The sequence below is a fragment of the Phyllosticta capitalensis genome (genome assembly GCF_038381095.1).
Source record: "Phyllosticta capitalensis strain CBS 128856 chromosome Unknown BKA78scaffold_5, whole genome shotgun sequence".
Lineage (NCBI taxonomy): Eukaryota > Fungi > Ascomycota > Dothideomycetes > Botryosphaeriales > Phyllostictaceae > Phyllosticta > Phyllosticta capitalensis.
The window spans coordinates 1,636,278-1,661,446 of NW_027117443.1; the positions used below are offsets into that span (position 1 = coordinate 1,636,278).

Below are 25,169 nucleotides of genomic sequence, written 5' to 3' on the forward strand. Positions count from 1 at the left end.
TGACACACCTTTGAGGCGCCCTATTTTTCATTCCTCTTCTCTTGTTCCGCTTCTTCTCCATTGGGCGTCTTGTAAGCTTTTGGGTTTCTTCTCCTGTCGTCGACTGGCATGAAGCCGTCGTCTGTGTTGGACTGTTGCCGTTGTTGTTGCTGCATCGTTTGGCGGGTTGTTGGTCGGCCGTTGGTGGTGTGCGTCGCTTGATTACTTAGGGGGAAGTTCGCACGAGAGAGAGCAAGGCCGCGCTTTGTCGCGGCCACTCGTAACTGGAGACGAAGACAACCAGCCATGCAATCGCTTCCCCCTCTGTGTTGTGGGCTTTTAGCGTTTTTGCGACGTCATCATGGCTATTCTATCCAGTCTTCGGACGACTGGAAGGGTCATAAGTACAGATGCGCGAGCGGGCAGGGGCGGACGTACGGATCGTCAATTTTCTTCGACCAATCTATTGTTTAGTATCGCCACATTCTCTGTCCTCTTCCTCATAACCACTTCTGCGAGCTGCCGTTGCCTTGATTGACAAGGTTGTGGCTAAGGACGAAAACAGTGCAACACAAATCATAAATCAGGTACTTGTTGGACCTAAAAACGTACGGATTGACGTCGACGGCAAGGCCAGAGAAATTGTCGATTGGCTTTGAAAATTACTGGAAAAAGGAAAGCGATTGGCAGCTTCTTTTGCCTATGGGCCCCACTCCACGCGGATACACACTCACTGGCTCCTTCCCATCTGCTGGCTGCTCGACGAAAAGACAATTGGCAAAAGGGGAAAAGAAAAGCTTGCGGGTAGGCACAGGAAGCATACTAAAAACATCCAGCCAACGACTTGCTTCTTTTTGCATGAACGGGACAACCGACACTTCGACAGCCTGCCTGCCACTCAAACCACGCTTTCCAGCATTCTCGCTTGCCTGCCTCTTCCACGCAATCTACAACGTCACCACCGAGTAACTCTTTGTCCCTATCCCCTAACCCCTAGCAAGTAACCACCACCCCCCCCCCCCCCCCCCCCCAACGTCGGGTCCGCCATACACTAGCCTACCAACTCCACCCCACGCCGGCCAACCACCCAGGCTACCTAGCCCTGCTCTAGCCCCCATCGCAACCGTCCGCCATCTTACCCCACCCCGCACCCGCCTCTTTGCTTCTTTCGGCAAGGCTGCGTCAGTCGCCGACCTGGTACGCGTGCCAGATTGCTAGATGTGGTAGGCTTATGCAGGCACCCGCACGCCACTGTGTTGCACTTTCTTTGCACGCTCGCTCCTTGTTTTCTGCTTGCCCCTGGGTATGGTGGAGAGGCAGGAGGGCGAGGGGTTGGTGCGTGAACCCCATCATGCTGACCTAGGCGTTGGTGCTCCCCTTTTGGAGGATTTTGGGCGAAGTCGTCGCTTGGCAGGTTTCGTGGGTGCTAGATTCCCATGTGTGGGACATGGATCAGCCGGAAGCCTAGAGGGAGTGCGGATAGTGGTGCATGATGAGAAGGGGGCTTCAGTGATGATGTTAGCAACGCAAGCGAATATAGTGGGGAAATGTGAGTGTTCAGGTTGTATATAGTGAATAGTCTATGATTTTGTAAAAGACACCAAGTAACATGAGGATAGCCAGCCGTTAAACGTCAGAATTCTAAAACTTGGAATCAAAAGAAGACTCGAGCGACGGGCAAACGCCGCTCAAGAAGAATGGAAGGCGTTGGGGTTCGTCCAGTACGAGCCAGCCAGGGTGTTGTTGTTGCCAAAGTCGGCAGTACCCTGAGCAAAGCTGCTGGCGGTGAAAGCCATCGAGTTGTAAATGGTGTAGTGGTTGGAGACGTCCTGCTTGGGCCAGTTGGGGTAGTCGTAGTAGCCCGTGTTGGTGGCATAGGTCGTGTTCCAGGGGAGCATGTAAAAGGCGCACTGCAGGCCGACGGGCACGTCGTTCTTGGCCAGCACGTAGGCCGTGAAGAAGTTGCACGGCATGTACGTGCCCGTCTGCTTGTCAGGGGAGTTCTTGTTGGCTGCCGTCTGCGCCGAGCAGATGCTGGCGCACACGCGCGCGTCGTACGGCTGTTGCAGCGACCGCATGCCCATGTACGTGTACAGCTTGTTGTTGCCGGCGGCGTCGACCGAGTCGAAGACGGCTGGCGGCCAGAAGAGGGCGTCGATGCTGGCGTTGCCGAGTTCAACTGGCTTGCTGAAGCCGGGGATGTTGTCGTAGATGCCCGGGTGCTTGACGCCGACCTTGTTGTAGCCGTTGGACGCGGTGATGACGACCTGGAAGTTGTCGCGCCACTGGCCAGTGTTGGTGGCCAGGGAAGCGTTGACGTGGAAGCCGTAGAGAGTGCAGCCAATGAAGGTGATGGAGTCAGGGTTCTTGCCAGGGGAGCAGGTGGTGTTGGCAGCCGGGTCGCGCTCGTAGTAGATGTCGAAACCCATGCAAAGGGGCTCGTTGTCGCAGTAGTTGGCGCACGCCTGAGTGTCGTACGTATCCAAGCTCTTGACGGTGAGATAGCCCATCATCTGCAAAGATCCCTTCAAGTTCTGAAAACCATCGGCCTGGACGTAGCCGGTGGGAACCGGTGCGTTTGTGGCAGCACTTGTGAGGGCGGGATCATTGATCCAAGCGCTGGGGCTGCTAGTGACAACAGGTCCCTTTCTACTTTGATGTCAGCATTGCTCGTTTCCCAGCTTGCAATATACTCACCCCGTGTATGTAGCGCAGGAAGTCGACGAGGCGGCCGCACTATCACGCTGCTCAAGTTCGCGCTTGGCAGCAGATTTGGCATTGGCGGGCAAGCTCGTCGGAGCAAGCGAGGTATTGGGGCTGTTGGCGACAGTGATGCTCGACGTAGCCTTGGAAATGGCCGAAGGCAGGTTGTAGGCAGAGGTAGCAGGAGCTTGAGTCGTAGCCACGACACCGACGTTGGTAGGGCCCAATGCCGCAGCGGGAAGCGTAGCAATGACAGACTCCGCAGCTGCAGCAACAGACTGGAAGGCAATCTTTTGCCTCTTCTCAAGAGGGCTGGAGGCAGCGAGGCCAAAGGCCAACGAAAGAAGAAGAGTAGAACGCATCGTGAGGTGATGCAAAAGACCAATTGAGAAGTGAAGTACTGAAGAAGATGGAAGTTGTCGCTGATGATGGAGATAATTCTGATGGAATCTCCCTTGGTTCTTATATTGTTGACAACAAGCCACAAGGTGTATACAAAACTACAGATTCAGGAGCCGGGAAGCCCCCATATCGGTTCATGTTGAGATGCTCGGAACTGAGCAACCATAGTGAATGCTCAAAGGATGAGAGGCGGTGTTCGTGACCGGCCATTCACACAACGGACCAAGGACCGCGAAATTGGCATGTCAAAGGGCACACCGGTTGACGGCGTTTTGGCGTCGACACATTCAGGAGGGAGCTCGGGAGAGCAGCATTAAGCGAGCCTTGCCCTGCCCGGAAGGGCAAGTCTTAGAATAGACAGGAGCCCCATTGCCTTTTTCGGTAAGCAGCAGCTGTCCGGCCGAAGCCGCAACCAGTCGCTCTGTTTACGCCCCACCGGCTCCAGCCGTGTATCTTCGTATCTCCCCAGCGCCATGCCTCAGATCAGTCTGCCACTTGTGTTTGTGTCGATGGACTGATCACGCCTCCCCTCGAATTCCTCACTCCACCCAGTGCGGCCCGGGGCTTCGTATCGATTGGCCTCAGCAAGGGGCTCTCCTTTGTCATTGCGTCGCGCTTGCGGCAGTCCTTGCCAATTGAACCAGACGGGCGCTCCGTGGCTGTGGTCGTGTCTCTCAGCTTGTGATTCGTCAATGGCCAAAGAGACCATCGTCTGCCAGCCGTTAGTTGCCCATTTTGGCACTGAGCGTTTCCAGATTCTCGGTTAACGGCCCGTGACTGGTGCCCTGGAAAGCTGTCAAAATCCGTTGCCTCTTCTCCCTGTTTACTTTCCTCGAAGCTCAGGGGCCTTCCAGTTCAGCTGCTCCGACCTAAAGTTCTATCTAGAAGAGAACTTTCCGCCGTCTTACTTCCACGTGGAAAGGCTACAGCCAGCGCTCGGGAGAGCTGATCTAAAGGCACGTGGGCCGTTCTGCCGAAATTGCTTCTTCCACAAGGCTGGCTGAGACCCTCTGCCAAGGTGATGGTCCTTTGCCCAAAAGGTCCAAGAGCGTTCGGTATCTGAACTCAAGACACGTGTAGAAGACCCGACGGACCGTCAACCGGGTTTTCAGCCGTTGTCCAAGCGCAAGATTCGGATTGTGCCGTCAGCCGCAAGGTCGAAACCCAGGAATTTGGGAAGCCATTCAAAGATAGAGCCTCGAGCCTATCCAAGAGAACCGGGTGTTTGAAAAGACGATGTTTTGTGATGGAAAGACGCCAGTGGAGAGCTCACTATCCCAGCTATTGAACACCAAGAGTTGGTGAAGCCCTGTCCTTCCAGAGGAAATGCCCCAGCTTCATCAGCTCGAGTCCAGACGTAAAGCCATCAAGCCAAAGCGGGGAAGAAGTTCTGCTTGCGTCGCACGAGGTAATGCACGTCAGACGACAGACTCAGAAAGGACAAAAAGGTCGACTAAATGTGGACAAGGTGAAGATTTGGAAGAACACTGGGCAAAAACAAATAGACTAAGGACAAAGCCGCAAGCCCCGCATTGGGATCAGACGTAGCTGCTGGGTATAACATTACTCGAATATTGAGCAGAATTTCATCTCGCATTCTTAGTTCGTGCCCGCTCGGCTTTCCTGAACAAGACCTTCAAACTTGGTCTTGAGATCGGCATCCTCAGCGTGCTGCGCCAACAGATGGACCAAAGTCGACGAGTTGCCTTTGTTCGCCGCGTTGTCTCCAGTGACGGCATCTTTCAATTTGCCGAAGGCCTCATCATCTCTGAAAGCATCAGCAATCATGCGAGCTCCCTGTTGGTCAGCAGCCATGAGACCGAGACCGAACCATGCCTCTGCAGCCAAGACGGGAACCTGCTCCTGTTTGACCATCAAAAGAAGCGGCTTTACAATATCGCCATGCGAAAACAGAAGAGCCCACAGCTCTTTTTTCTCCTCCTGCTTTCCTGACCCGTCAGCCTCGCGGAGGCGCCGAGACATGACCACAAGCAGTCTGCCGACTTCGAAAGCCGTCCTTGTTGCGTTTGTCGCCACAAGAAGCTTCTCCAAAGCTGCCTCGTGACGGATCAATTTGGCTGTGTTGCTGAACGAATGGTTGGTGAGACGTCGGAAGATGGCCGCAATCTCAAAGTCCAATTCTGGCTGTCTTTGAGAGAACAGCGCTGTGCATACTGGAATAGCATCGGCGTCGCTGACGATTTCGACATTCTCCTTTGGCTGAGCGAGATGTCTCAGGTATCCTGCTGCTAGAAAGAGCAGAGTTCTATCTGTCCGGGTTCTCAAGATGTTGATAGTTGGAACATGCCATTGCTTTTCCTGGACCATCTTGATGTTGGTCTGGTCATCGACAGCAAGATTTCCCAATAAGATGCAGGCACATGTTTGGAGGATCGGATGCCCCTCCGCTAACCACTTCCCCTGCTCCTCAATAAGGGAACTTCCCAACGTATATTTGCGCGGAAAGTCGTCCGAAGCTGTAATGGTGGCCAGCTGGTTCATGACAAGACCAGAGGCGATACGAAGGTCCTCCTCGAAGCTTTTGCGTTCTTCCTCAGACATGGCAAATTGCAGCAAGGCCAACTGGTCAGTCTTCTTCTTCAGGAGGCTGATGATTTGCTCGAATACATCAGAGTGGAGGACTGTGTTCTCAATAGCCGGGTCTTGGAGGTAGACTGAAGCTGCGGCGATGATGCTCTTGAAATCTTCCCATTCATCGCAGCTGGCGGTGTATTTGATGACGGCTTCGAGGCAGTCCTCGGAGCCTGCAAGGCCGTCTTCTGGCAGCTCGTTGGTGACCCATGCCATTAACTCGCAGACCTGACTTATCATTGGGTTTCCATCATTCAGTAACTTTGCGAGATCTCGGTCTAGTCTCAGGGCTGCGGCTTCCTTTTGCGCAGGTTCTATCCTTGTCAGCGTCGGCCATGGTGTTTGCAGCAAGAGGGCACTTACGATAACCCAAGCAGATATTGTAAAGTACGCTAAGAGCAACTGTCCTTAAGGCTTCCTTTCGCAGACACGCAGCAATCTGCTTCAGAAAAGGGAGCGTCACAGCTCGGGAGTCATCGCAGTCCGCGACGCTATTTCCAATAGCTCGGAGGAGCTGCGTAGATGAAGTTGTCGGAAGGGAATCGGGGGCCAGATTATCGAGGTAGTATTGCAACAAGCCTGACTTCTCAATGGGCGCTCGCCACTTTGCTGAATAGCAAGTCAGAGCGTGCAGGGGTAGCAATGTTCTATGGATACTCACGGTTACGGCATGTGTTTGCAAGCAGCTCAAGCGCGTCGTCCCAAGCTTTTGGCTCTTCGCCCCGCAGCTCCTCCAAACGGGTCGGCAGCGAGATGAGATCTTCAATATCCTTTGGCTGCTCCGGATCTTCGAGATAAGAGGCCAGAGCCTTCTTAAAAGAGGGCGCGTTGCTTCCAGAGGGCCATTCCATGTTGCAAGCCGATTTCTGTGAGTCGTAACACGATCGAGGAGGAACACACAGCTCCAGATGACAAAATTGAATATATCTGCTGTATGACCAAGCCTTCTGCGAGATTCTCGAAAGGGGAGCGCGAGCGATTCGCGGTCACGTGTATGATGCCACCTTGCTGAACTCGGTGGTTCCGCTCCGCCTCCGCAGGAGACGACAGACTGACGAGAGGGAGGGAACGAGCTCAGCAACCAAGCTCTCTCCGCCGCCGTCGCTGCCGTACTGTACACGCCAACCAACTGCACACCATTCGCTCCTTCAACACGCACACACTCTCCTAATCTCGCGCTCATTCACTCGACCTCACCACGCTACCGCCTCGATCAAAATGACGCGCGCTCAACAAACCATCTCCATTGGCCTGCTCCTGTCCTCCGTATGCGCATCAACATCCCTGCCGCTAGTTTTTGGCTGCTGCTGCTGCGAACACAATTCTAACTGACCGCCGCCTTGTCGCAGCTCTACCTGGCCTTGTATCTCGGACTCGTCCCGCTGTCGTCCAAGGTCCAGGAAGACATAATCCCCGTGGTACGTGCATGACGACCGAGTGTCGAGGCATGGCCTCGCAAATGCCTCTCACACCCCCCAACGACACTGCGTCTCTATGTATTTATGCCATGCGATGGTGCGCTAACGCTCGCCTCTGCAGCTGCCCTTCTGGGCCCTCGTTTCCTTTGGCGCATACCTCCTCTTCAAGCTCGGCTGGGGCGTGTACACGTTCAATGACGTGCCCGAGGCGCACGCCGAGCTGATGGCCGAGATCCAACAGGCGAGAAAGGAGCTGCGGGCCAAGGGTGTCGATGTCGGCGAGGACTAAGCGCTGCCTGGCTTCGCTCTCGAAAGCTCCCACTTACAACACGACTGGAAACACCACCACCAACAACACCAACAAACAAAAGGCGAAAGGAAAGGCCAGGGAAGATGTGCCGGCTGGCGTTTTTGCAGACGGGACGGCATATTTCTTGTTCGACGGCGGGAAAATGAGATTGTCTCTCGAGCGCATTTCGGGTTCGATAGAGGCATGTACTTCTACATTTTTAGAAGAATTTCGAGATCTTTGCGGCGCGCCAGGCGCTGGCCGACGGGTATATCTGTCTACCTGATCTATATCTCTAGATGCGCCCAAGAGAACAAGAGCCGCTCTAGTATGCCCCAGATGACGCCGTCGCAAAACGCTGCAACAAATAAACTGTACAAGTTGGTGTCCAACCGCCATGAAGGTGGTGGCTAAGTCATGGCGGCGGCGGCGATGACGACGCCTCCTCAGCCGCATGCATCTGTTTCAACTTCTTCTCCGTCTTCATGAACTCGCGGATACCCACGGGGATGTCCTTGAGCAAGTCGTCCTCATTGACCGACGCAGGCGCCTCCTCGGCGCCATCCCCTCCCAGCTCCTCAGCGGTCCACAAGGTCTCACTGCCCCCACCATCATCGTCCATTGAGGACGAGCTGGCAGCAGCATCAGCCAGGCGTCTACGCTCATTCTCCGCGGCCACTGCCTGCCTTTGCTTCTCCTCGTTCATGTCCTTGCCCTTCTCCTCACCGGCCTTCATCTCCTTCAACCGCCGTTTGGCCTCCCTACTCGCCAGCGCCCACTCCTCCAGATCGTCGCGATACAGGTCCCACACGCAATTGACGCAGCCGCTCATGCAGCAGTTGTCGGGCTCCGTCGGCCGCGGCGGGATCGTCACGCCTGCGACCACGCGAGAGCCTGCCTCGCGCGCTGCCTGCCGCTCCCCCGGCCCCGCCAGCCGGCTGCCGAACACAATCTGTGCCTTTGCTTGGGTTTCCTCCTTGGCCGATGTGGTCGACGCGTTTGGCTGTGGTGTTGGACCGGGGACTTCGGCGGCGGGGCTGCCTGTGGAAGACGAGGAAGAAGTCGAGGGCGGTGCTTCTGTTCTCGCCGTGGCATCTGAAGTCTCTGAGGGTTTGGCGTCATCTTGGACTTGATTTTGCTCTGTCCCAGATTTGGTGGATGTGGACGCCGCGGCGGGGCGGTGGATAGGGTGGGACAGGATCTCGGCGTAGTAGCCGCGCAATGGCGCTGCCTGTTGGCCCGGCGGCGCAATCAAAGGCCTGTCGCTTTTCTGTCGACATTGCAATCCAGACGCAGGCGCACATGCGATCGGTGTTGTGCGATGGGAGGAGGGGCGGATGTGGTGGAGGCAGTTTGCGCAGAGGCGGACGTGGGCGCGCCGCAGCGCCATTTCTGGGATCGCAGTGGATTTGGGATGTCGCGGTCGAAGGGAGAAGTGATTTGGTAGATTGTGTGAGAATTTGTCTTGCCGTTATCGTGATCGATGTTTGCTTTCCATGCTGCCCTGGAGTTGGAGGGTTTCGTGAGTATGAGCTCCAATCTCGCGCCGAGGAAAAAGGGCCCAGTATGAAGTCATCCCGCGCTCCTGCCGCACGCCATTCAGACAGGGATCTTGACATGTTTCGCGCAACGTCAAAACTGTCGTCCAATCGGACAAGGGCTGAATTTCCAACACCATTTTTAATGCTGTGGTTTTCTACCAAGTCTCACTGTTGACTTCAAGCAAAAGTATCTGATTGCAGAAGCCAGATCTACGGCAAAGCTAGAGGCCGAAAGACTTGAACTAGATCAGTCTTGCTTACGATCTCAAATATTCCTTGACAACATCCTCCCACACGACCGCGCGCTTGTACCACGCCATTTGCGGCACGTTACCTTTCGACAAACCCTCGATGGCAGTCGCGAGCTCTTCTCCCATTCCCTCTTCTTTGATCTGTCTCAGAGGATACTGGTACGTCTTGAACGAAAAGACAATGGTGTCCTGATTCTCCAGCAGTCGGTGTAGCGTCTGCCTCTCGCATCGCACCTTGACTCGATCGGGGTCAAAATTGTCTTTGCTCAGTTTCTCCGTCTGTTGGCCTTCATACAAGTGCATTGTATCCATGCTGAAAAAGGTGCCGCTGATGTTGATGCTCCAGTTGTGTCTCTTCACAACTCGGCCCACGGGAATCTTGGAAAAGAATCGGTCCATGCTCAATTCTAGTTTTGCAGCGTAGCCAGGAACGTGTGGGACGTGGATGTCGGCCAGCTTGCAGTTCAGTTTGGAAGGTTGGTCGAAAGAGGGAGAGCAGCTCGAGTAAGCCTCAAGCACGTACTTATCGTCACGCTCTGGAGAATGCCGCAGAAAGTAGAATTCCGTGTCGACGTGGCTAGACAATATATGGAGGCTCTTTTCAATGTCAGGTGAGGGCTGGAGCGGAATGTCCTCGAGTGTTGCGAGGTTGTGAAGAGCCGTCTTGTCCTCGGAAATTTTGAACACGGTGGGGAACCGCTTTGGGAGGTAGGTGCCTGTCAACCAGATGTAGTGCTCATTGACAGCCGGAGCAACGCTGCCGTTGGCTGCAATCACATTTTTCCCTTGCTCCTCGATCAACTTGCGCCGCAGGTTGAGCCGTTCAAGGTAAGTGTCATCCACAGCAATCAAGTCCGACATGGGTATATTTTCAATGGCTGAACGTGTTCAGCGCGGGAATCCAGTCTGGAAGAAGGACAGACCTACCCATGGTCAAATGGTATATTTGCTTGAAAGGACGCAGCTGCAGAGGTTTTGTCTCCTGCCAGCTAAAACCTTCGATTGAGTCGATGGAGGAGAAGACATCCTTTGGATCACCCAAAGAAAGCTTGTCGACTTTCACTGGCTTGGTAGACTTTGAGACCTGCAATTTCGTAAACGTTGGAGTCTTTCAGTCGCAAACGACTAAGCCCTTACGTCTGACTGCTTTTGGGAACCCATGAACTTGTAGTAGACCAAGACCACCGCAGAGAGCAGCAGACACGCTGCTGAAAAGTTTGGAACGCTGAGTAGATCCAACATCTTTGCGATTTTGAAGTTGGTGTCGGTAGAGACAGATGATCGACCCTCTTGATTCTGCTCAACAACACGGGTCAAACGACGTCTGGAACAACTTGGACCGCCTTGGACAACGGTATATCCACAACTCAGCTTCGTACTTTCGATCCAGAGTCAGTGGGTGGTCCGACAGGCGGTGGCTCTAATCACCTGGTCCTCCACCGACGAATAGTAGATCGATCTGAGCGGTGAATCTCGTCCCAAAGTCGCCCAAGTTCCGGCAGCTCTTGCAGCAGAGATGGAGGAAGAAACTTCACAGGGTTCCGCTTCGCAACGCGCCAATGTGTTGACTCAAGTTGCGCCTTGAGGAATAAGCTCTGCGAGAATGGCCCGACTCCACGGTATTTCAGTGACGAAAGATCTTAGCATGACTCTTCATCCACTTTCGCTCGGCAACTCCACAGCCGCTCCCGCTCCCGCCTTCCGATTGACATGCGGAGGTGTCGTGACAGCCGATCAGGATGCACTTGCCTTTTCCGGATAAGTAAACCGGACCGAGCAGGGCTATTCGTTGCAGATGCGCCATTGAGAAATGGGACGACCAAATAATTCAAGCCAAGCCCACTTGTTGATATATCAGATCGGCCGCGGCTCTCTATGAGTTCGCATCGTGGCGCGGTGGATCGGTTTCCGAATCCTTTGGATGCAAGAACCCCACGATATCACCCGACTGCCAGCAGGTTTGAAACCTCGGCACAGCAAGCGGCCCGTTGCGTAGAGAACCGGACGCACACCATGAGCTCTTCAGCGTGCGACCCCCGAGTTCCACGGATTTCAAGTCAGCTGGACTTTTGTTCTGGAGAAACGCGGGATACATTGAAAGCGCAAAACTATCCACGGGAAGCCGAAGAGCACATCAGCTCTGGAATGTCGCCAGATCAAAGCCGTCTCTGAGAAGGAGCGAGAATTGCGAAAGAAGGGGTCAAGAAACACGGGAAACGCTTGCTTGTCCCTAGCCGGAATCACTGGAGACGCTGATGCCACAATGCTATCGAGGAAATCATCCGCTGACTGATCGTAGAAAACCGCCCGCTATGTCGCCGGAGACTTTGTGCCGCGACTTGTTTCAAAAATGTTTGTTTACGCGCTCGAATATCACCAATGAAAGCCCCAACGCCGGTAGAGCGATGCTGAGCAACCACATCAACCCTCGTGCTCCAGGCGATTTTGCGCTTTTGTTTGCGACGGCACGTCGAAAGAAGGTCCGGAAGTATACGCCGAGTCGTCGTCTGTAGAGGGATTTGGACGGACAAAATTGAAATGTCGTTTGGTACCGCTTGGACGCTCTGTCAAGCTGGGGGCGCGAGGGCGTCTCTTGCCGCGAGCTCTGCCACCAATTGCGGGCAATTCGTACATGATTGTTCGGACGAGGTAGAGGATGACATCGTATATTATGAGGAAAACCCACGGGCCGATGGTGATGGCGCTGAGGAGGATCTGTGCGACGGTCAGTACAGAGGCAACTAAGCAGCCTGGGGGCTGAATGCGACGGGGGCAGCGGATAAGGCAGAGCATACGAAAAAACGGGCAACCCAAGCCTCGAAAGCGCTGAGCTGCTCGGGCAAAATGGAGAGCCAGACCATGACGGCGGGGTGACAGAAGTGGAGGACAATGGTTATGAGAGTAGAAGAAAGGGAGGGGAGGTAGCGAAGAGGCAATCCATGTAGGTGGAAGGAAGGGCGGAAGGGGCAGGGAAGCCGTGGGGACCGGAGCCAGCAGCAGCAGCAACACGACTCAATCAAGCGTGCCTGGCGCGCGGCGGGAGCACAGGCACCCGCTAGAAGTTTATTCCCCGGCCGTGCATCTTTTTGCAACAACAACAACAACGACTGATGTCTTGGCTGGTCCACTGCTCGCGGGCGCAGTCAATTGTCCAGGCACCAGCGCAGTGCAGGTGTGCAACTGGACACAGCGGGGCCGCAGCCATGGCGAGCAGAGGGAGTGACTGGCTGGCGCGGGAACCGTTGGAGGCCAATCATAGACTGGCTCAAGTAGGTAGGAGTAAGGCTGAGGTGAAGTCCACATGGACGTCCATCGAGTGATTGATGCTGCCATGACTCTCCTCTCTCCTCGTCTCTCGTGCCTTCCCTCCCTTCGACTCTTCTCCCACCAGCTGGTTCTTTCCCAAGACCCCTCATCCTCTTACTTCAGGTCGCATTTCACGCCTACCCTTCACGTCGCACTCACCATCGCACACGCCTTCTCTCAACAACACAATTCTCAAAATTGCCCATCATGGATGAGGCTCCCGATTTGTCGTTTCTGCACAGGTTCCCCGTCGGCCAGGGTCGTTTGATCCTCACTGCTCCCAATGGTTCGCGTCATGTCTTTCAGCACTTGAACATGAACATTATCCGAACCAATTGCCCGCTGCTTGCTCTCTCATTTGAGTCTTCAGCAAACCGAGTACCCACAGCAGACCTGGAGGTGCCCTCCATCGCCGCCGGAATCTGCGTCATCAGGTACATTTACACCAAGAACTTTGGCTGGCCAGGATCCGAGTGCGATGTCTCGATGCTGCTCACAGCTCACGTCACCATGCTTGCCAAACTCCTCGACCAGTGGGCGCTTTACATGGCAGCAAACTCGAGCCTGCTCGCCAAGATCGACTTCGCCGCGAGCTTTCCCTCTCCGCCCCACGACATTTGGGCCACCGTCCGATTTCTCTGGACAACGAGCGTTGCTGCCTCAAACATCAAGGAGAGCATGCTGAACTATTGTGTTGCGGCGTTCCAGCACCACTCTCTGGGCACCAATCCAGAATTCATTAAGCTTTGCCAGGAGCTAATTGATTTCCACATGGATCTCTCACGCGTCAATGCCCAGCGCGACTACGGTAAGAACTCTCCCATGATAAACGGCCCCATCAATTCTAACACGGCTCACAGAAGAACCCGGTATCTTCCGTCTTCCCGGCCCCAATCGCAAACCTCGTTTACCTGTAGAGGAGGATTGGTCTGTCGCTTGCGCATTCTCTGGCACCATTGGTGAGGATGCCGACGATGTCGACAGCATCATTTGGGACGACGAGGAGGACGACAACAACGACGAAGAGCAAATCCCCGACAAGCCGCATCCCCTCTTCCTTCACCTCCCCGTCCGCACCAAGCCGAGTGCGCAGACCGAGAATGCGCAGACCGACGTCGAGATCGCCAGCCTGCCGTCGCCTGCGTCCTCTGAAGGCTTCGTCATGGTCGATGACCCCTTCAAGTCAACCTTTGACTCAGACTCGGATTCCGAGTGGCAGGTTGTCGAGTGACGCGCCATGCGTCTGATACCTCGTCCTCTTCTGATAGGAGTCACACACGAACACTTCCGAATCCTCTGCACGCATTGGTGCAGAGACTTAGACTTTTGTTATGCGCATTCATAAATGCTCCTGGGGTGTGCATACTTCCATGGCCATTTTGAGGACTCTCACGCTGAAGGCGACACTGTCCACACGTGGATTCTCTCCAGGATCGCGCGCATTTACACAACCTGCACGAAGCATTCGAGCTCCCCGAAACAGGCGCAAAAGGCTCTGGTGGGAAACCCACATATATCTGTACAACGAAGATTCGAATGAGCAGAGCGAGTCGATCACACGGAGCATCCAGGGATCATGAGTTTTTACCGACGGCAAGGAATGCGACGAACGAACGACAAAAAAAGTTTTTTCTCCGACTTCTAGAACACACCTGGTGTTTCACCATTGCATTGTCCCTTGTCCGGGGGAGGGGCCAAGGTGCTGTCTCAGGGCCGCGGCATGTATGACGTGCTATGGCGTCACCAAGGGTCTTGAAATCTTGACGTCTTGCTGATCCAACAACGACCGCGACCCTGGGGCCAGGATGCGGCCAAAGGAGGGGAAGGGACTTGGGGTTGTGTTTGCTTTCTTCTTTTTGCATGGCACTCTTCTTTCTGCATGGCACATTTTGGGAGTACAGTACTGATCGCGTTCTGCTTTGCTTGGATGCTGAATACCGTACATGCGCTGCTCCGGTGCCGTATCCAGCTCTTCTACTCTAGATACCACTTGTCTTGTCGCCAAAAAGTCGCGAAGGACAGGAGATTGGCATCGTCGCCGCTGCTACTGCTGCTGCTGCTGTGCGGGAACTGCGGGGTCGACAACAATAAAAGAGATGATTCTTTCCCATTTGCTTCCATTCCAGACCTGTCCAGATCATCCCAGGCCCGATCCAATACGGGGGGTGGGCGATCCCATTCCCAAAAGAGATAAAAAAACGTCGATGATGATGGTGATGATGACGATGACGATGATGCTGCCGCTAGGTACTGCCACCGCCGCGGCGACCGCTTCTGCTTCTGCTGCCAAGTACCAACTATGCTGCTCGCCGCCTGCCCGCCGAGGAGAGGGGTACCTTCCTTAGAAGAGAATCGCGAGTTGAAGTTGAATCAATCCAAAAACACAAACAACCGAGTCCCAAAAGCCCCCCCGCCGCCTGCACTCCAGTCCAGTCAAAATCAATCCAATAGCCCCCCGTGCGTGGCAAGCAAGCAAACAAGCACCGACAGCGACCCACCATGAGGACAGTAGTCAGATAGGGTAGCAAAACACGAAGAAGTATTCCAATAGGGTACGTTCATCCTCTCGCACATGTAAAAGGGGGGCGACAACAACAACAACAACAACAACAACAGCCACACCAGTCTCTCTTTCCGATTCTCCGCAAGTGATGATGATGATGATGAACAACAGAGAGAGAAAAAAAAAAAAAAAAAAAAAGGCTGCTTGCTGATCTGATTGAATGGACTAACCAACCACCAAGCTGATGCTCTTCGTCATCCTCTTCCTCTTGTCTTGTTCTTGACCGAGTTTGCATTGCATAGCACAATACTCAATATCAATGGCCCTGCTCCTCATTCACAATCCACTCGAGCACGCTCTCGTAGCACAGGACAAACTGGCGCAGGCTCTGCACCATGCTGAGGCGCTGGTGGCGGAACGTCTCGACCGTCTTCTCAATCAGGTCCACGTCGTCGCGCATCAGCCAGTGTTCGCTGTCCACCTCGTCCGACGCGCTGACGCCGTCGCCGCCCAGCGTCGAGTAGTCCGCTGCTGGTGAGTCGTGCCCGCTGCCGCTGCTGCCGCCGCCGCTGCTCGCGTTGGGGCTGTTGCTGCTGCTTCTCCCTCGCCCGCCGTCTTGTCTGCTGTTGCCGTGGCCGCTGGTCGTGGGAGATGGACTTGCGTCCATTTGACCCTGTCCCTGGATGCTCTGGCGTTTCTTTGGCGGTGAGCGGTCGAGGTCCATGGGGCTGGCGTGTCGTTTTGCTCTCCGCGCCGCGCGCTGCCGCTTAAGCATGTCAATGACGCTGTCGACGGTGCAGAAGGTGCCGGTACGACCGCATCCCGCGCTGCAGTGGACGAGAATCGGGTGTTTGGAAGGGGCGTCGGGTTCGTCGGCCGACGCATTGGTGGGTTGGCAAGTCTGCCTCACGACCGCGTCGCACTGCTCGACGAGGCCTAGGAGATGTGTCGGGTGCGCCGGCGCGCCAAAGTCGGGCCACGACGAGTATTGGAGCTGGGTGATTTCGCGTATGCGCGAGAAAGGGAGGTCGGAGTTGGAGAGTGTGAACTTTCGGACTATGACGTAGGGTTGTTCGCTGGAGTTGGATGAATCAGGACTAGCCTGGGCTTTGTTGGCGGTGGTGTCAAAGGTGAAGGGGTTCTCTTCCGCTTGGGGGCGAGCAGGTTTGCGTGCGGCAGGACTGATGGGCGAGTCACCGAGAGAGAGACGACCGGTCGACCGGCGTTCGTGATGGCGCTTGATCTTACCAAGCTCAAGTGAAGCTCGGTGTTCGGCGTGAAAGTTGAGACGGAAGGGGCCGTATTGTCCTTCTTCCCAGTAATTGTGCGCCTTGATTTGACCACCCTCCTTTTCTGCTGTCAGCATTACAATGACCCGAACATCTTGGTGCCACACGACGCTCCAGAAGTCCGGAAAGGTGACCGGTATTGGGCCTTGTGTTGCAATGTAGCGCTTGTTCGACCAAGGAGGTTTGATGTGATTTGCATTGACGTAATCACAACCCTGAGATGCTGAGCCTTGCAACTTGACTCGAGTGTGCTCAAAGGGCCAGATGTTGTTGTAACGATTCTTGTTGCCCTTTTCGATGCCTGCAATTTGTACGACTTTGGGTTGCTCCGGTCCTGGTTCGCCGTACGTCACGCTTCCAGACAAGGCCTCTTGCATCCGCTTTTGCTCGCGCTTCTCGATCTGCAAAAACTTTTCGGCAACGCCGCGTCCCTTGTCTTCGACCTCTGATGCGTCCCGCAGCCACGCTGGCAGCTCGCGGCGTGTGGCACTGTTCATTCTTGGCGGGCGTGTGACGGGCATTTGGCCAACGCCACCAATGAGGTCCATGTTCTGTCGAATGTTTCCGAAGAATGGATTGGCGGCGTTCTGGGTTGACGGGAGCGGGCAGCCACCAATGACCGGTGCCGGGCCAGGCATGTTGCTGAGCCGTAAAGCGGGCTTCCTGCTTGTCGCGGATCTAGAATTCGTGTTGCCGGAAAGAACGAAAGATGGAAATTTGGCAGCAAATTCGGAGATGCCTCCGCGTATTATGTAGGATGCTCCAGTCCATCCTTCGGCGGTGAATTTCTTGAGCGTATTCACGCACGATGTTGCGTCTCGGAGCTGCCTGGAGTCTGCGTCATATACAACAATATATTTACAGCTTCTCCACTTTTCAAACTTTCTTCTTTGACTGTCGTCTTTGAACGTCTCGGCCAGTTTTTCCACTGTAAAGGATGGTCGTTTGATAAGTGTTGTAGGTATGCAGAGGTTCAGCGCGCCGCGGATCCTTGATATTGCGTATTGGGTTGACACACGCAGGTCGAGTAGAAGGATTTCCTCTTCTGACGAGTCCAAAAGGGTAATGATGTGCTGAGGCGTTACTAGAATTGGACCGTGCTCCTGACCCGAGGTCTGCTCTTCAAAACTGGCCGGCAGCGTCTCAGCCCGCTGGTGGGCGAAACTTGGTGGAGATCGAAGAGCCGTCGGCCGCGGAAACGGATTACCAACAAATTTGGGAGGCTCGTTCCCTGAGTTTTCGCTTTCCTCAAAGCCTGCAGGAGAGGACCGTCGTGGTCGATTGGGGTAGACGTTGGAATCAGTTGAAAGGGTCCGTTTTGGCGAACGGGGCTTCTCGGGGGTAGATATTGATCCGCTGGAATCGGCGCTCTTGGGTGACGTTGGACCGTCGTTGGCCTGAGTTGAAAACGGAAACTCTAATTGCCCCGGCGAATGCAGCGAGGAATTGGACCTGTGCATGTTCATCTTGGGTCTCGGCACGCTGAACTGCGAGATGCCGCCGGCGAGGTTGAATTTCCTGCCACCCTCGGACTGCCTCCTGAAGGCCTCGAACTCGGGATTCTGGTCGACGGGTATTATGCGGGGCGAGGCAGCAGCGGTTGACCTCACGTCCGAGGTTGGAGAGCTCCAGTTTGCGCGGGCATGGTGTGCAGCGCTCGAGGAAAAGACATCGGCAGAGGAATCTATGGAGAGGCCGAAGTAATTAGGGCTGGGAGTACGGGCGTCTTGGGCGGCGGGCGAGCGGGCGAGTGAGGGCGGTAATGGTTGACCGACGGAAGCAGGCGTCCTCAGCGATGGGGTCGGTCGCTGCTGGCGAGATTGGGAATGGGGATGGTGGTCGAAGCGGGTAGCGTGCGACGATGCAGTCGTCATGGTGTGAGCGTGGTGTTTTTTGGCGCGGGGGGGAGGACGGGAGCGCAAGAGGATGGAGATCAGAAGCGGGCTCTGCGCATTTCGAGAGTGGAGGATGGGAGATGGATGAGATGGGTGAGTTGAGCAGAGACGTCGTTGGAGGAGAGAGAACCAAGAGTCGACGGGCTGGGGAGTGGAGGGTGGGTCTCGCTACCAATGGTGACTACGTCATAAAAGTCAGGTCCTCAGGGTTTGCCTCTCCGACACACCTCAGTCGTCATGCCGCGCCCTAGAAACACCAGGGCGGGCATCGAGGCACGCTTTCGGAATCAAAAGACATTTTTCTACAAATACCACTTGATCTCCTCATGACCAGCAACCACCTCACATTGCAAGAATCTCTTTGTGAGCATGCCATGGGATGGCCATCATGCTTCATTAGTCAGATGGGCGGCAGCTAGTGGTGATGTCTTTCTCTGCGGTCTAGACTGGCTCGAGACTTGCTCTATCGGGCCTTTTGGCATGCAAGTGGTTGCAGGAAAAACCAACGCTTATACGTCGTAGCCAAGGGTGCTAGTAATCGCCCAGGCATCGGCTTCTGATGAACGGATGGAACCCGTCGAAGCGACAAGGAGCCTGAGGTGAGGCTGGAGTCCGCAACACGTGATGTCCCAAATAAGGCATCCAGCCCTAACCTGCAAGTCTGAGTGGCTGTGGCGCCGCAGCTATGGCGTTCGCCTCGGTTCGCGAGTCATGCGCCATCCACTTTTCTCTACCGCCAGCTTCCTCCATCATCGTCCAAGCGTTAGACAGACCGTGCGCTTCTTCTTTTACACGACCACCACATTGTGACCTCTCGTCAGCTCAGTCTAAGCCTTTCGCCTGCCAGCCACGTGCTAGTTGCCCTCTGGCTTTCCATCACCACAGGCTTGGCCCAGTGCGGCCTCCGCTGCGCTACCCTTTCCGTTCGCAGCTCTCCGTCCATCAGCAATTAAGTATCATTCGGGCCCATTTTGATCCACTCTGTATATCCGAGCTTCCAACTCCCACACGGCACGCCCGGGGATCGTTACGGTGGACTGCCAAGCCTGACGCGTCGGACGCGTTTCTACAAATTCGGTAAGTTTCCACATCACCTCCACTCCTCAAGCTTTGGTTGTTTGCTTGTGGCAAATGCAACATGACGCGCCTCCCATCAAGCACGCTTTCTTTCATCTCTCCTGAGACATGCTTGCCGCCGCCAAGCTCACTCCGAGACACTGATGACTGATTGGACATGCGCTCAGAGTCAGGTCCTCTGTCTCTTCGTCCACAATCCATCCAGGTTGCTGAACATTCTTCATTCGACTACTGATCATCCTGATCACTCCCCGTATGTTGACGAGCCAACATTCGGTAGCCAGCAACACACCATGCTGCTTCAACTGCCAGCCGAGCTCATCCTGGGGATCCTCAGCTTCCTCGATCCGACAAGCTTCTACCAATGCTTACTAGTCTGCAAGACTCTTGTGTCTCATGTTCGGGGCTCTAAAAAGCTTCTAAAACAGCAAATTGCCAGCGTACCTGGTTCCCATGGCTACGCGTTCAAAAAATTCCTACGAATCGCATCAGCGAGCGAGCTGCTCACCGTATTTGCTCAACGCTCAAAGAGTCATCTTCTCCATGGCAGGGCAGATGTCACTCAGTTCAACCTCGCATCGCCAAAATACAAGCTTGGAGCCTTTGCCAGCTGTATGTGCGACAACTCGCACATGTTCATGGCTGTCGTAAATGCAGAATCTGGGGCCATCGGCGTCCATCACGTGGGATTAGAAGGTATTCCTTCTTTGAAGTGCATTCTGGCGCCTCAAAAACTCGGATTGGCTGGCACGGAGGAGATAAAGTTCAAAGTATTAAAATGTGCCTTTCCTTTCGACTCCATTAACCGTGAAGGCTGCCTCGACAGGCTCGCTGTGCTTTACAGCTACAACATACCAGGCTCAACAACAGAGCCATTCGTACGGCAGGCTCAACAGCAGTCGAAACTTATGCTCAAGCTCGTCACTTGGCGTCTCTGGGCTCCCATTCGTGTGGAGTACGGTGATGTACAGGATGTCTACATAGGGGATGGCCGTGTGCCTACGGCGCTCGCTCTTGCAGAAAGCGGCACGGCTGCTGTGGCCTTTCACTCGCCTGATCGCCTTTTAGGCTGGTCGGAGGAGGCCGTATGGGAGGCTGAACACTATGGCTGGCCACCAGCCAGAGGCATGTCATCGAACTTTGCTCCATGGGGGAAACCATACTGACATTCCATGTAGAATTCGAACTCATGCGTCCGAGCAGCATCGTCGCAAGATCAGGCCAAGTTGAAGGACTCCTAGCGCCATCTGAAATACAAATCGTGAAGAACAGAGCCCTCTTCTCCTTCCCCGTCGCCCCTACCCCACAGTGGGAGATGACCGACGTTAGGAACCCCAGCACTCTTACTCAAACCACCAACAACTTTGAAAATCTGATTCGCACATTGAGTCTTGAGGGACCGTCCATTGGTCACTTTCTCCATTGTCGTCATCAACATGTCAATAGGTATCTATTCGGCGAAAGAGTCTGCATCAATGAGGTAGGTCGCACAACCCATTGTGGCTCGCATGGTCTGACACGAGCGCAGGTTCTTCAGTTGCATTTCCAAGCGCACGGGGATTTTCACGGCGCCTACATTGTCAAAGGAGTGAAAGCCGCACCCAAGTGCGCAGTTTATGACGAGACTGACAGACATGAGGGCGTTCACCACCGGGTTGTTGCCCATCTCGATGGCATCGATCAGGCAGCATCTCGCAGCTGCTCGCTGGGGCTAGTTTTGGCAATTTTGCCTCAAGGGAATCGCATTGCTATCGCTTCGTGGGATCGAGTTCAAGTTTGGACCTTTGAGCCCGATGCATTCTACATGCAAGTGGAAAATCACATTGGATTCGAGAAGGCATGCTTGAAAACGTCAGGTATCAAAAGGCTAGACCGCTTCGTGGAGCGGTTTGGAGCGACGAAGATCCTGTCGTCAGGTACCTCGGATACAGACACCCCAGACTTGGACGAGGTAGACTGGCTCCGGAACTGCGGCTTCGATTTTTACGGATGCTACCGACCCAAGAGAATTCCGATATGGGAACATGGCCCCGACCATGAATTTTATGGCAAGACGCACCATAAGATTGTGGGCCTCAAGCCCGTCGGCCTTCCTCGTTGCGGCGTCGTCCACTCGCTCAAGTTTCTCAACGACGAAACGCTGTGGGGATGGACAGATCACGGTCCTGTTTGCTGGCACCTCGGCGACGATATGTCGGGTCGCAGATGGGAGGAACCGCTGGCTTTGTCCATTGAAGGGGCCAGCTGCTTCTCCGACTCGCATTGAACTCGCCGTTGGACGGTTCCCAAGCAGATCACTCCTTTTTCCTTTCTCTCCTATGTCACTTCTGCTCGACTGTCTACTTCGTCCCTTCTTTTGTGCATCGACAACTTCCCTTACGCTTGTTTATTTCAATTGGGTTGATAAAATCGTGGACAGAACCAGAATCTTCAGCTCCCTTCTTCACAAAAGCAACATGGTGCCGGGCGCCAGGAGTCAGGATACGATATGAGCAAGTCGTCAAAGCACAAATGGACCCTACGAATTGCGGAAAAGTATGCAAGCGTCAAGCGTCGGCGTTTAAAACGGCTTACGTAGCGATTGATGTAGTTCTCGTTCTCTTTTTCTTTTTCACCTTTCGGACATTCTACATTATTCGGCGTTGGGAGAAGAATCTATTGCTACGCTCCATTGGTGGAAACGCATCTTGGATTGCCTGGATTTGATCGTTGGTTGTGGAAAGTAATGGTTGCAGCAAGGAGTGTAGATTTGAATCGAGTTAGAAGAAGAAAAAGTACTTTGATCCTCGAATGACCTCTTGCTTGTGAGGAGATGTGTTCCCTCTTTCTAATCCGAGTCCCTCCATTACGAAGGCATTTAGTGATTTCAGTGACGTTCCACCTCTACCGTTGTCGAGATATCCACCAATTCCAGTACTTCGACATTTTCCCCCACTCACCCTAGGTCACCTCTCGACGACAAGACAAAGCGAGAGCAACCGCACACCCAGCGGAATTCGGACGTAAAGAGACCCGGTGGCCCTCCACCCCCAATAATCCTCCCGCCTTCGTCCAATCTACGTCATGTATGTGTGATTACTCAACAACAGAGAAAACGCAGAGCTTTCGTGCGGCGGCATTTGCGCACAGATGCAAGGACTGCCCACGAGTCGAGCTTTCTTCCTCTCTTCTGCACGGCCACTTTGATGGAGACATTTCCCGAGCAGAGAAGATGTGGGTGGGGCTGTGGTTCCATGGATTTTCCGATTGAGCTGGGCAGGTGCCACTGCTCTCGCGTCTCCAAGTTGCCGAATCCAGCATATCTACGAGTGCCCGCTGGACGCGCGTGTGATGTAGCTACATGGGCAGTATGCATGTCACGCTCACCGCTCTGTTGCCTGCGATGTATTTCAACGGCATAGTATCGACCTGTCTTTGCTCAACTTGGCATCGTCTCTTCCGCGCCCTACAAACTGGCCCTCTCTAAACAGCAGCACACCCCAAAGAAATCATGATGCGTCGACCACCGAAATCGGACAGCCGCCTCTTTCTCTCTCTCTCTGTGTGTCTCAAAAATTAAGCACACGCACACACGCTCAACTGCAAAGTCTGATGTGCATTGATTCTGTTGGGGGGAGGGAGGGCCTCGGGCGGCGACGATTGGTTGAGGGCTGGGATGTCTGCTCGGGCTCGAGAGGCTAGATGGGCTGAAGGGCAAGGACGAGGTTGGGGCGGGGCGCGGAGGGCGGGCGGAGGCGGAAGAGGGAGGGAGAGGGAGCATGGGATCAAAAAAGCGGGCAGGGCAGGGTGGTGAGGGTGGTGGAGTGGGATCGAGGGCCGACAGGGGGCGTGTGTTGGATTGTGGGAGAGCAACACATTTTGTTCTGTTCTCCTGCTTTGCGTGTCTTGATGGATTGCTATTATTTCTACCGACGTGACTTTACTGGCATTGTAGCCTCCAAAATCTACGCCCTCTCGTCTTCGTCTCCGCCAGCCACCACTCGCCCAATAGATGCCTCCGTCTCCATCACGCCAGACAAAATCGTCATGCCCGGGCCGCGACGTTGACGACGACATCTCGTCTGTCTGCTGCTGCTCTTGCGAGCCCTCATGATGCGCCGCTTCTTCGCTCACTTCCACAGCTTCGACAAACTCATCTGCTTGTCGTCGTGCTTGTTGAGAATCTTGGCCGTCGCGAGGTCAAAGTCTTCCTGGGTGACGTGCACACGCCTTTCTCGCAGGGCAAACATACCCGCCTCTGTACATACACCCTTGAGCTCGGCTCCGGAGCAGCCGTTCATCTTCTCCGCAATCTTTGTCAGATTGATGCCGCGCGTCAGGTTCATCTTGCGGGAGTGGATGCGCAGAATGTCGGCACGAGCCTCGATGGTCGGCGGGGGGAACTCGATCTTGCGGTCGATGCGGCCGGGACGGAGGAGGGCAGGGTCCAGAATGTCGAGACGGTTGGTGGCCATGATGATTTTGATGTTCTTGGTCGGCTCGAAGCCGTCAAGCTGGTTCAGAAGCTCCAGCATAGTGCGCTGCACCTCCGAGTCACCGCCCGACGAGCCCTCAACACGACTGCTACCAATACTGTCGATTTCATCCATGAAGATGATGGACGGGGCGTGCTCACGGGCCATGACGAACAGCTCGCGGACCATGCGAGAACCTTCTCCAATGTATTTTTGTACCAACTCAGAGCCCGAGACGCGGATGAACTTGCAGTCCGTGTGATGTGCGACGGCACGCGCAAGCAGCGTCTTTCCGGTTCCTGGCGGGCCGTAGAGTAGCACACCCTTGGGTTGTGCAATCCCGAGGGATTCGAACAGCTCCGGGTGCTTCAAACCAAGCTCGATGACTTCCTTGATTTCCTTGATTTGCTGGTCAAGACCTCCAATCATGTCGTAAGTGCTGTCCGGCACCTTTTCGACCATCATGAGCGAGACGAGCGGGTCAACAGAAGATGGCAGCATCTTCTCGAGCTTGTAGGAGTCGCTGAGGAGGGTGACGCGTTTGCCGGGGGTCAGCTTGGAAATGTCGACATTGTCAAAGACGTCAACAACTGGGTGGAGGTTATGTCAGCGCGAGCGTTTTCCAGGAGGACTTGAATTAGGGGCGTACCGTATTTGCCCTCTGGATGCACCTTGACCAAAACCTTTTTCGTGCTCATGACCTTGACGACTTCGCCGACGTACGAACCAGGCTGCTGGAGCAGACCCAGCTCCTCGCGCAGTAACCGCACGCGCGAGTTGTAGTCATTGCGCTGTGCCTCCAAGCGACGCAGGACAGCCTGGCCCTTGATGATCTCGAGCTTCATGCTCTCGATCTTGTTGTGGAAGAAGGTGTCGAGCGCCATGATGGTGGCGTCCGGAGACGAGCCGCGGGAGCGTGTCGTGGGGTAGAGCGCAGGCGCAGACGGCAGCGGAGGAGCGGATGGCTATCGCGAGATGCCGAGGACGACGACTCAGTGCGGGAGGTTGGATGCAGGGTAGGTGGGCGATGATTTGAATGTGTTGCGGGTGGTGTTGGAGCTCAGAGTTACTGCAGGTGTAAGCTCCAGGCCAGCCAGCGGGCACGGAGATTCGCCGAGCGGGCGAGCCATGCACGCCCAGCAGGGGTGGTGCCCGAGCAGCAAATGGCGTTGCCGACAGGCTGGCAGCCATCACCACGGCGTCAGGCCAGGACAATTGCGCGCTCGAATCTACATGACGCCAGAAGAGCAGGGCACGTGAAGCTGCTCGCGCATCAAGGCGCTTAGTGGACAGCGCGACTGGAGTCTGTGGGCACACAGAGGTAACGGACTAGCGGTCATCTGCCGGCCACCAGCAAACTTGGAATATCATATCAGTCAGGACGGCGGCCGTTGGCCCTTTCATCTTCGACCGCATTGCCCCAGCAGAGCATGCCATCTATCCGATCGTCCTCGTCTTACCGCTCCCCGC

General features: G+C 54.9%; 10 protein-coding genes across 10 annotated transcripts; 3 read left to right on the top strand and 7 right to left on the bottom strand.

Annotated features, from left to right (window-relative positions):
• Positions 1 to 1,667: 1,667 nt before the first annotated feature.
• BKA78DRAFT_352919 (uncharacterized protein) lies at positions 1,668 to 3,044 on the bottom strand (the record flags this gene model as incomplete). Its single annotated transcript, XM_066891448.1, has 2 exons — positions 1,668 to 2,628; positions 2,677 to 3,044. The coding sequence occupies 2 exons, from the start codon at positions 3,042 to 3,044 to the stop codon at positions 1,668 to 1,670; spliced, it is 1,329 nt and encodes a 442-aa protein (XP_066744481.1).
• Positions 3,045 to 4,683: 1,639 nt separating this feature from the next.
• BKA78DRAFT_352920 (uncharacterized protein) lies at positions 4,684 to 6,527 on the bottom strand (the record flags this gene model as incomplete). Its single annotated transcript, XM_066891449.1, has 3 exons — positions 4,684 to 5,990; positions 6,040 to 6,285; positions 6,338 to 6,527. The coding sequence occupies 3 exons, from the start codon at positions 6,525 to 6,527 to the stop codon at positions 4,684 to 4,686; spliced, it is 1,743 nt and encodes a 580-aa protein (XP_066744482.1).
• A 367-nt stretch (positions 6,528 to 6,894) lies between these two features.
• Positions 6,895 to 7,383, top strand: BKA78DRAFT_352921 (dolichol-phosphate mannosyltransferase subunit 3; the record flags this gene model as incomplete). Its single annotated transcript, XM_066891450.1, has 3 exons — positions 6,895 to 6,942; positions 7,026 to 7,094; positions 7,216 to 7,383. The coding sequence occupies 3 exons, from the start codon at positions 6,895 to 6,897 to the stop codon at positions 7,381 to 7,383; spliced, it is 285 nt and encodes a 94-aa protein (XP_066744483.1).
• A 415-nt stretch (positions 7,384 to 7,798) lies between these two features.
• Positions 7,799 to 8,773, bottom strand: BKA78DRAFT_352922 (oxidoreductase-like protein; the record flags this gene model as incomplete). Its single annotated transcript, XM_066891451.1, has 1 exon — positions 7,799 to 8,773. One exon carries the CDS (start codon positions 8,771 to 8,773, stop codon positions 7,799 to 7,801), a length of 975 nt encoding a protein of 324 aa, XP_066744484.1.
• A 408-nt stretch (positions 8,774 to 9,181) lies between these two features.
• BKA78DRAFT_295701 (uncharacterized protein) lies at positions 9,182 to 10,417 on the bottom strand (the record flags this gene model as incomplete). Its single annotated transcript, XM_066886516.1, has 3 exons — positions 9,182 to 10,053; positions 10,103 to 10,259; positions 10,313 to 10,417. 3 exons carry the CDS (start codon positions 10,415 to 10,417, stop codon positions 9,182 to 9,184), a joined length of 1,134 nt encoding a protein of 377 aa, XP_066744485.1.
• Positions 10,418 to 11,471: 1,054 nt separating this feature from the next.
• On the bottom strand, positions 11,472 to 12,137 carry BKA78DRAFT_138153 (uncharacterized protein). Its single transcript, XM_066882707.1, has 2 exons — positions 11,971 to 12,137; positions 11,472 to 11,890 (listed from the first exon to the last, which is right to left on the bottom strand). The coding sequence occupies exons 1-2, from the start codon at positions 12,034 to 12,036 to the stop codon at positions 11,597 to 11,599; spliced, it is 360 nt and encodes a 119-aa protein (XP_066744486.1). The 5' UTR covers positions 12,037 to 12,137; the 3' UTR covers positions 11,472 to 11,596.
• Positions 12,138 to 12,688: 551 nt separating this feature from the next.
• BKA78DRAFT_295702 (uncharacterized protein) lies at positions 12,689 to 13,712 on the top strand (the record flags this gene model as incomplete). Its single annotated transcript, XM_066886517.1, has 2 exons — positions 12,689 to 13,289; positions 13,342 to 13,712. The coding sequence occupies 2 exons, from the start codon at positions 12,689 to 12,691 to the stop codon at positions 13,710 to 13,712; spliced, it is 972 nt and encodes a 323-aa protein (XP_066744487.1).
• Positions 13,713 to 15,182: 1,470 nt separating this feature from the next.
• BKA78DRAFT_314736 (uncharacterized protein) lies at positions 15,183 to 18,262 on the bottom strand. The gene has a single exon (XM_066888488.1). It carries the CDS (start codon positions 18,145 to 18,147, stop codon positions 15,301 to 15,303), a length of 2,847 nt encoding a protein of 948 aa, XP_066744488.1. The 5' UTR covers positions 18,148 to 18,262; the 3' UTR covers positions 15,183 to 15,300.
• Positions 18,263 to 19,538: 1,276 nt separating this feature from the next.
• BKA78DRAFT_352927 (uncharacterized protein) lies at positions 19,539 to 21,511 on the top strand (the record flags this gene model as incomplete). Its single annotated transcript, XM_066891452.1, has 3 exons — positions 19,539 to 19,941; positions 20,424 to 20,725; positions 20,774 to 21,511. The coding sequence occupies 3 exons, from the start codon at positions 19,539 to 19,541 to the stop codon at positions 21,509 to 21,511; spliced, it is 1,443 nt and encodes a 480-aa protein (XP_066744489.1).
• A 1,601-nt stretch (positions 21,512 to 23,112) lies between these two features.
• BKA78DRAFT_314741 (P-loop containing nucleoside triphosphate hydrolase protein) lies at positions 23,113 to 24,838 on the bottom strand. The gene is made up of 2 exons (XM_066888489.1): positions 24,349 to 24,838; positions 23,113 to 24,289 (listed from the first exon to the last, which is right to left on the bottom strand). Exons 1-2 carry the CDS (start codon positions 24,581 to 24,583, stop codon positions 23,355 to 23,357), a joined length of 1,170 nt encoding a protein of 389 aa, XP_066744490.1. The 5' UTR covers positions 24,584 to 24,838; the 3' UTR covers positions 23,113 to 23,354.
• Positions 24,839 to 25,169: the final 331 nt, after the last annotated feature.

Coding starts and splice junctions, on each gene's coding strand:
- BKA78DRAFT_138153 (XM_066882707.1), bottom strand. CDS start 12,036: ATGGTCTGGCTCTCCATTTTGCCCGAGCAGCTCAGCGCTTTCGAGGCT. Junction 11,891..11,970: donor CTTGGGTTGCCCGTTTTTTC/GTATGCTCTGCC, acceptor ACCGTCGCACAG/ATCCTCCTCAGCGCCATCAC.
- BKA78DRAFT_314736 (XM_066888488.1), bottom strand. CDS start 18,147: ATGACGACTGCATCGTCGCACGCTACCCGCTTCGACCACCATCCCCAT.
- BKA78DRAFT_314741 (XM_066888489.1), bottom strand. CDS start 24,583: ATGGCGCTCGACACCTTCTTCCACAACAAGATCGAGAGCATGAAGCTC. Junction 24,290..24,348: donor GCATCCAGAGGGCAAATACG/GTACGCCCCTAA, acceptor ACCTCCACCCAG/TTGTTGACGTCTTTGACAAT.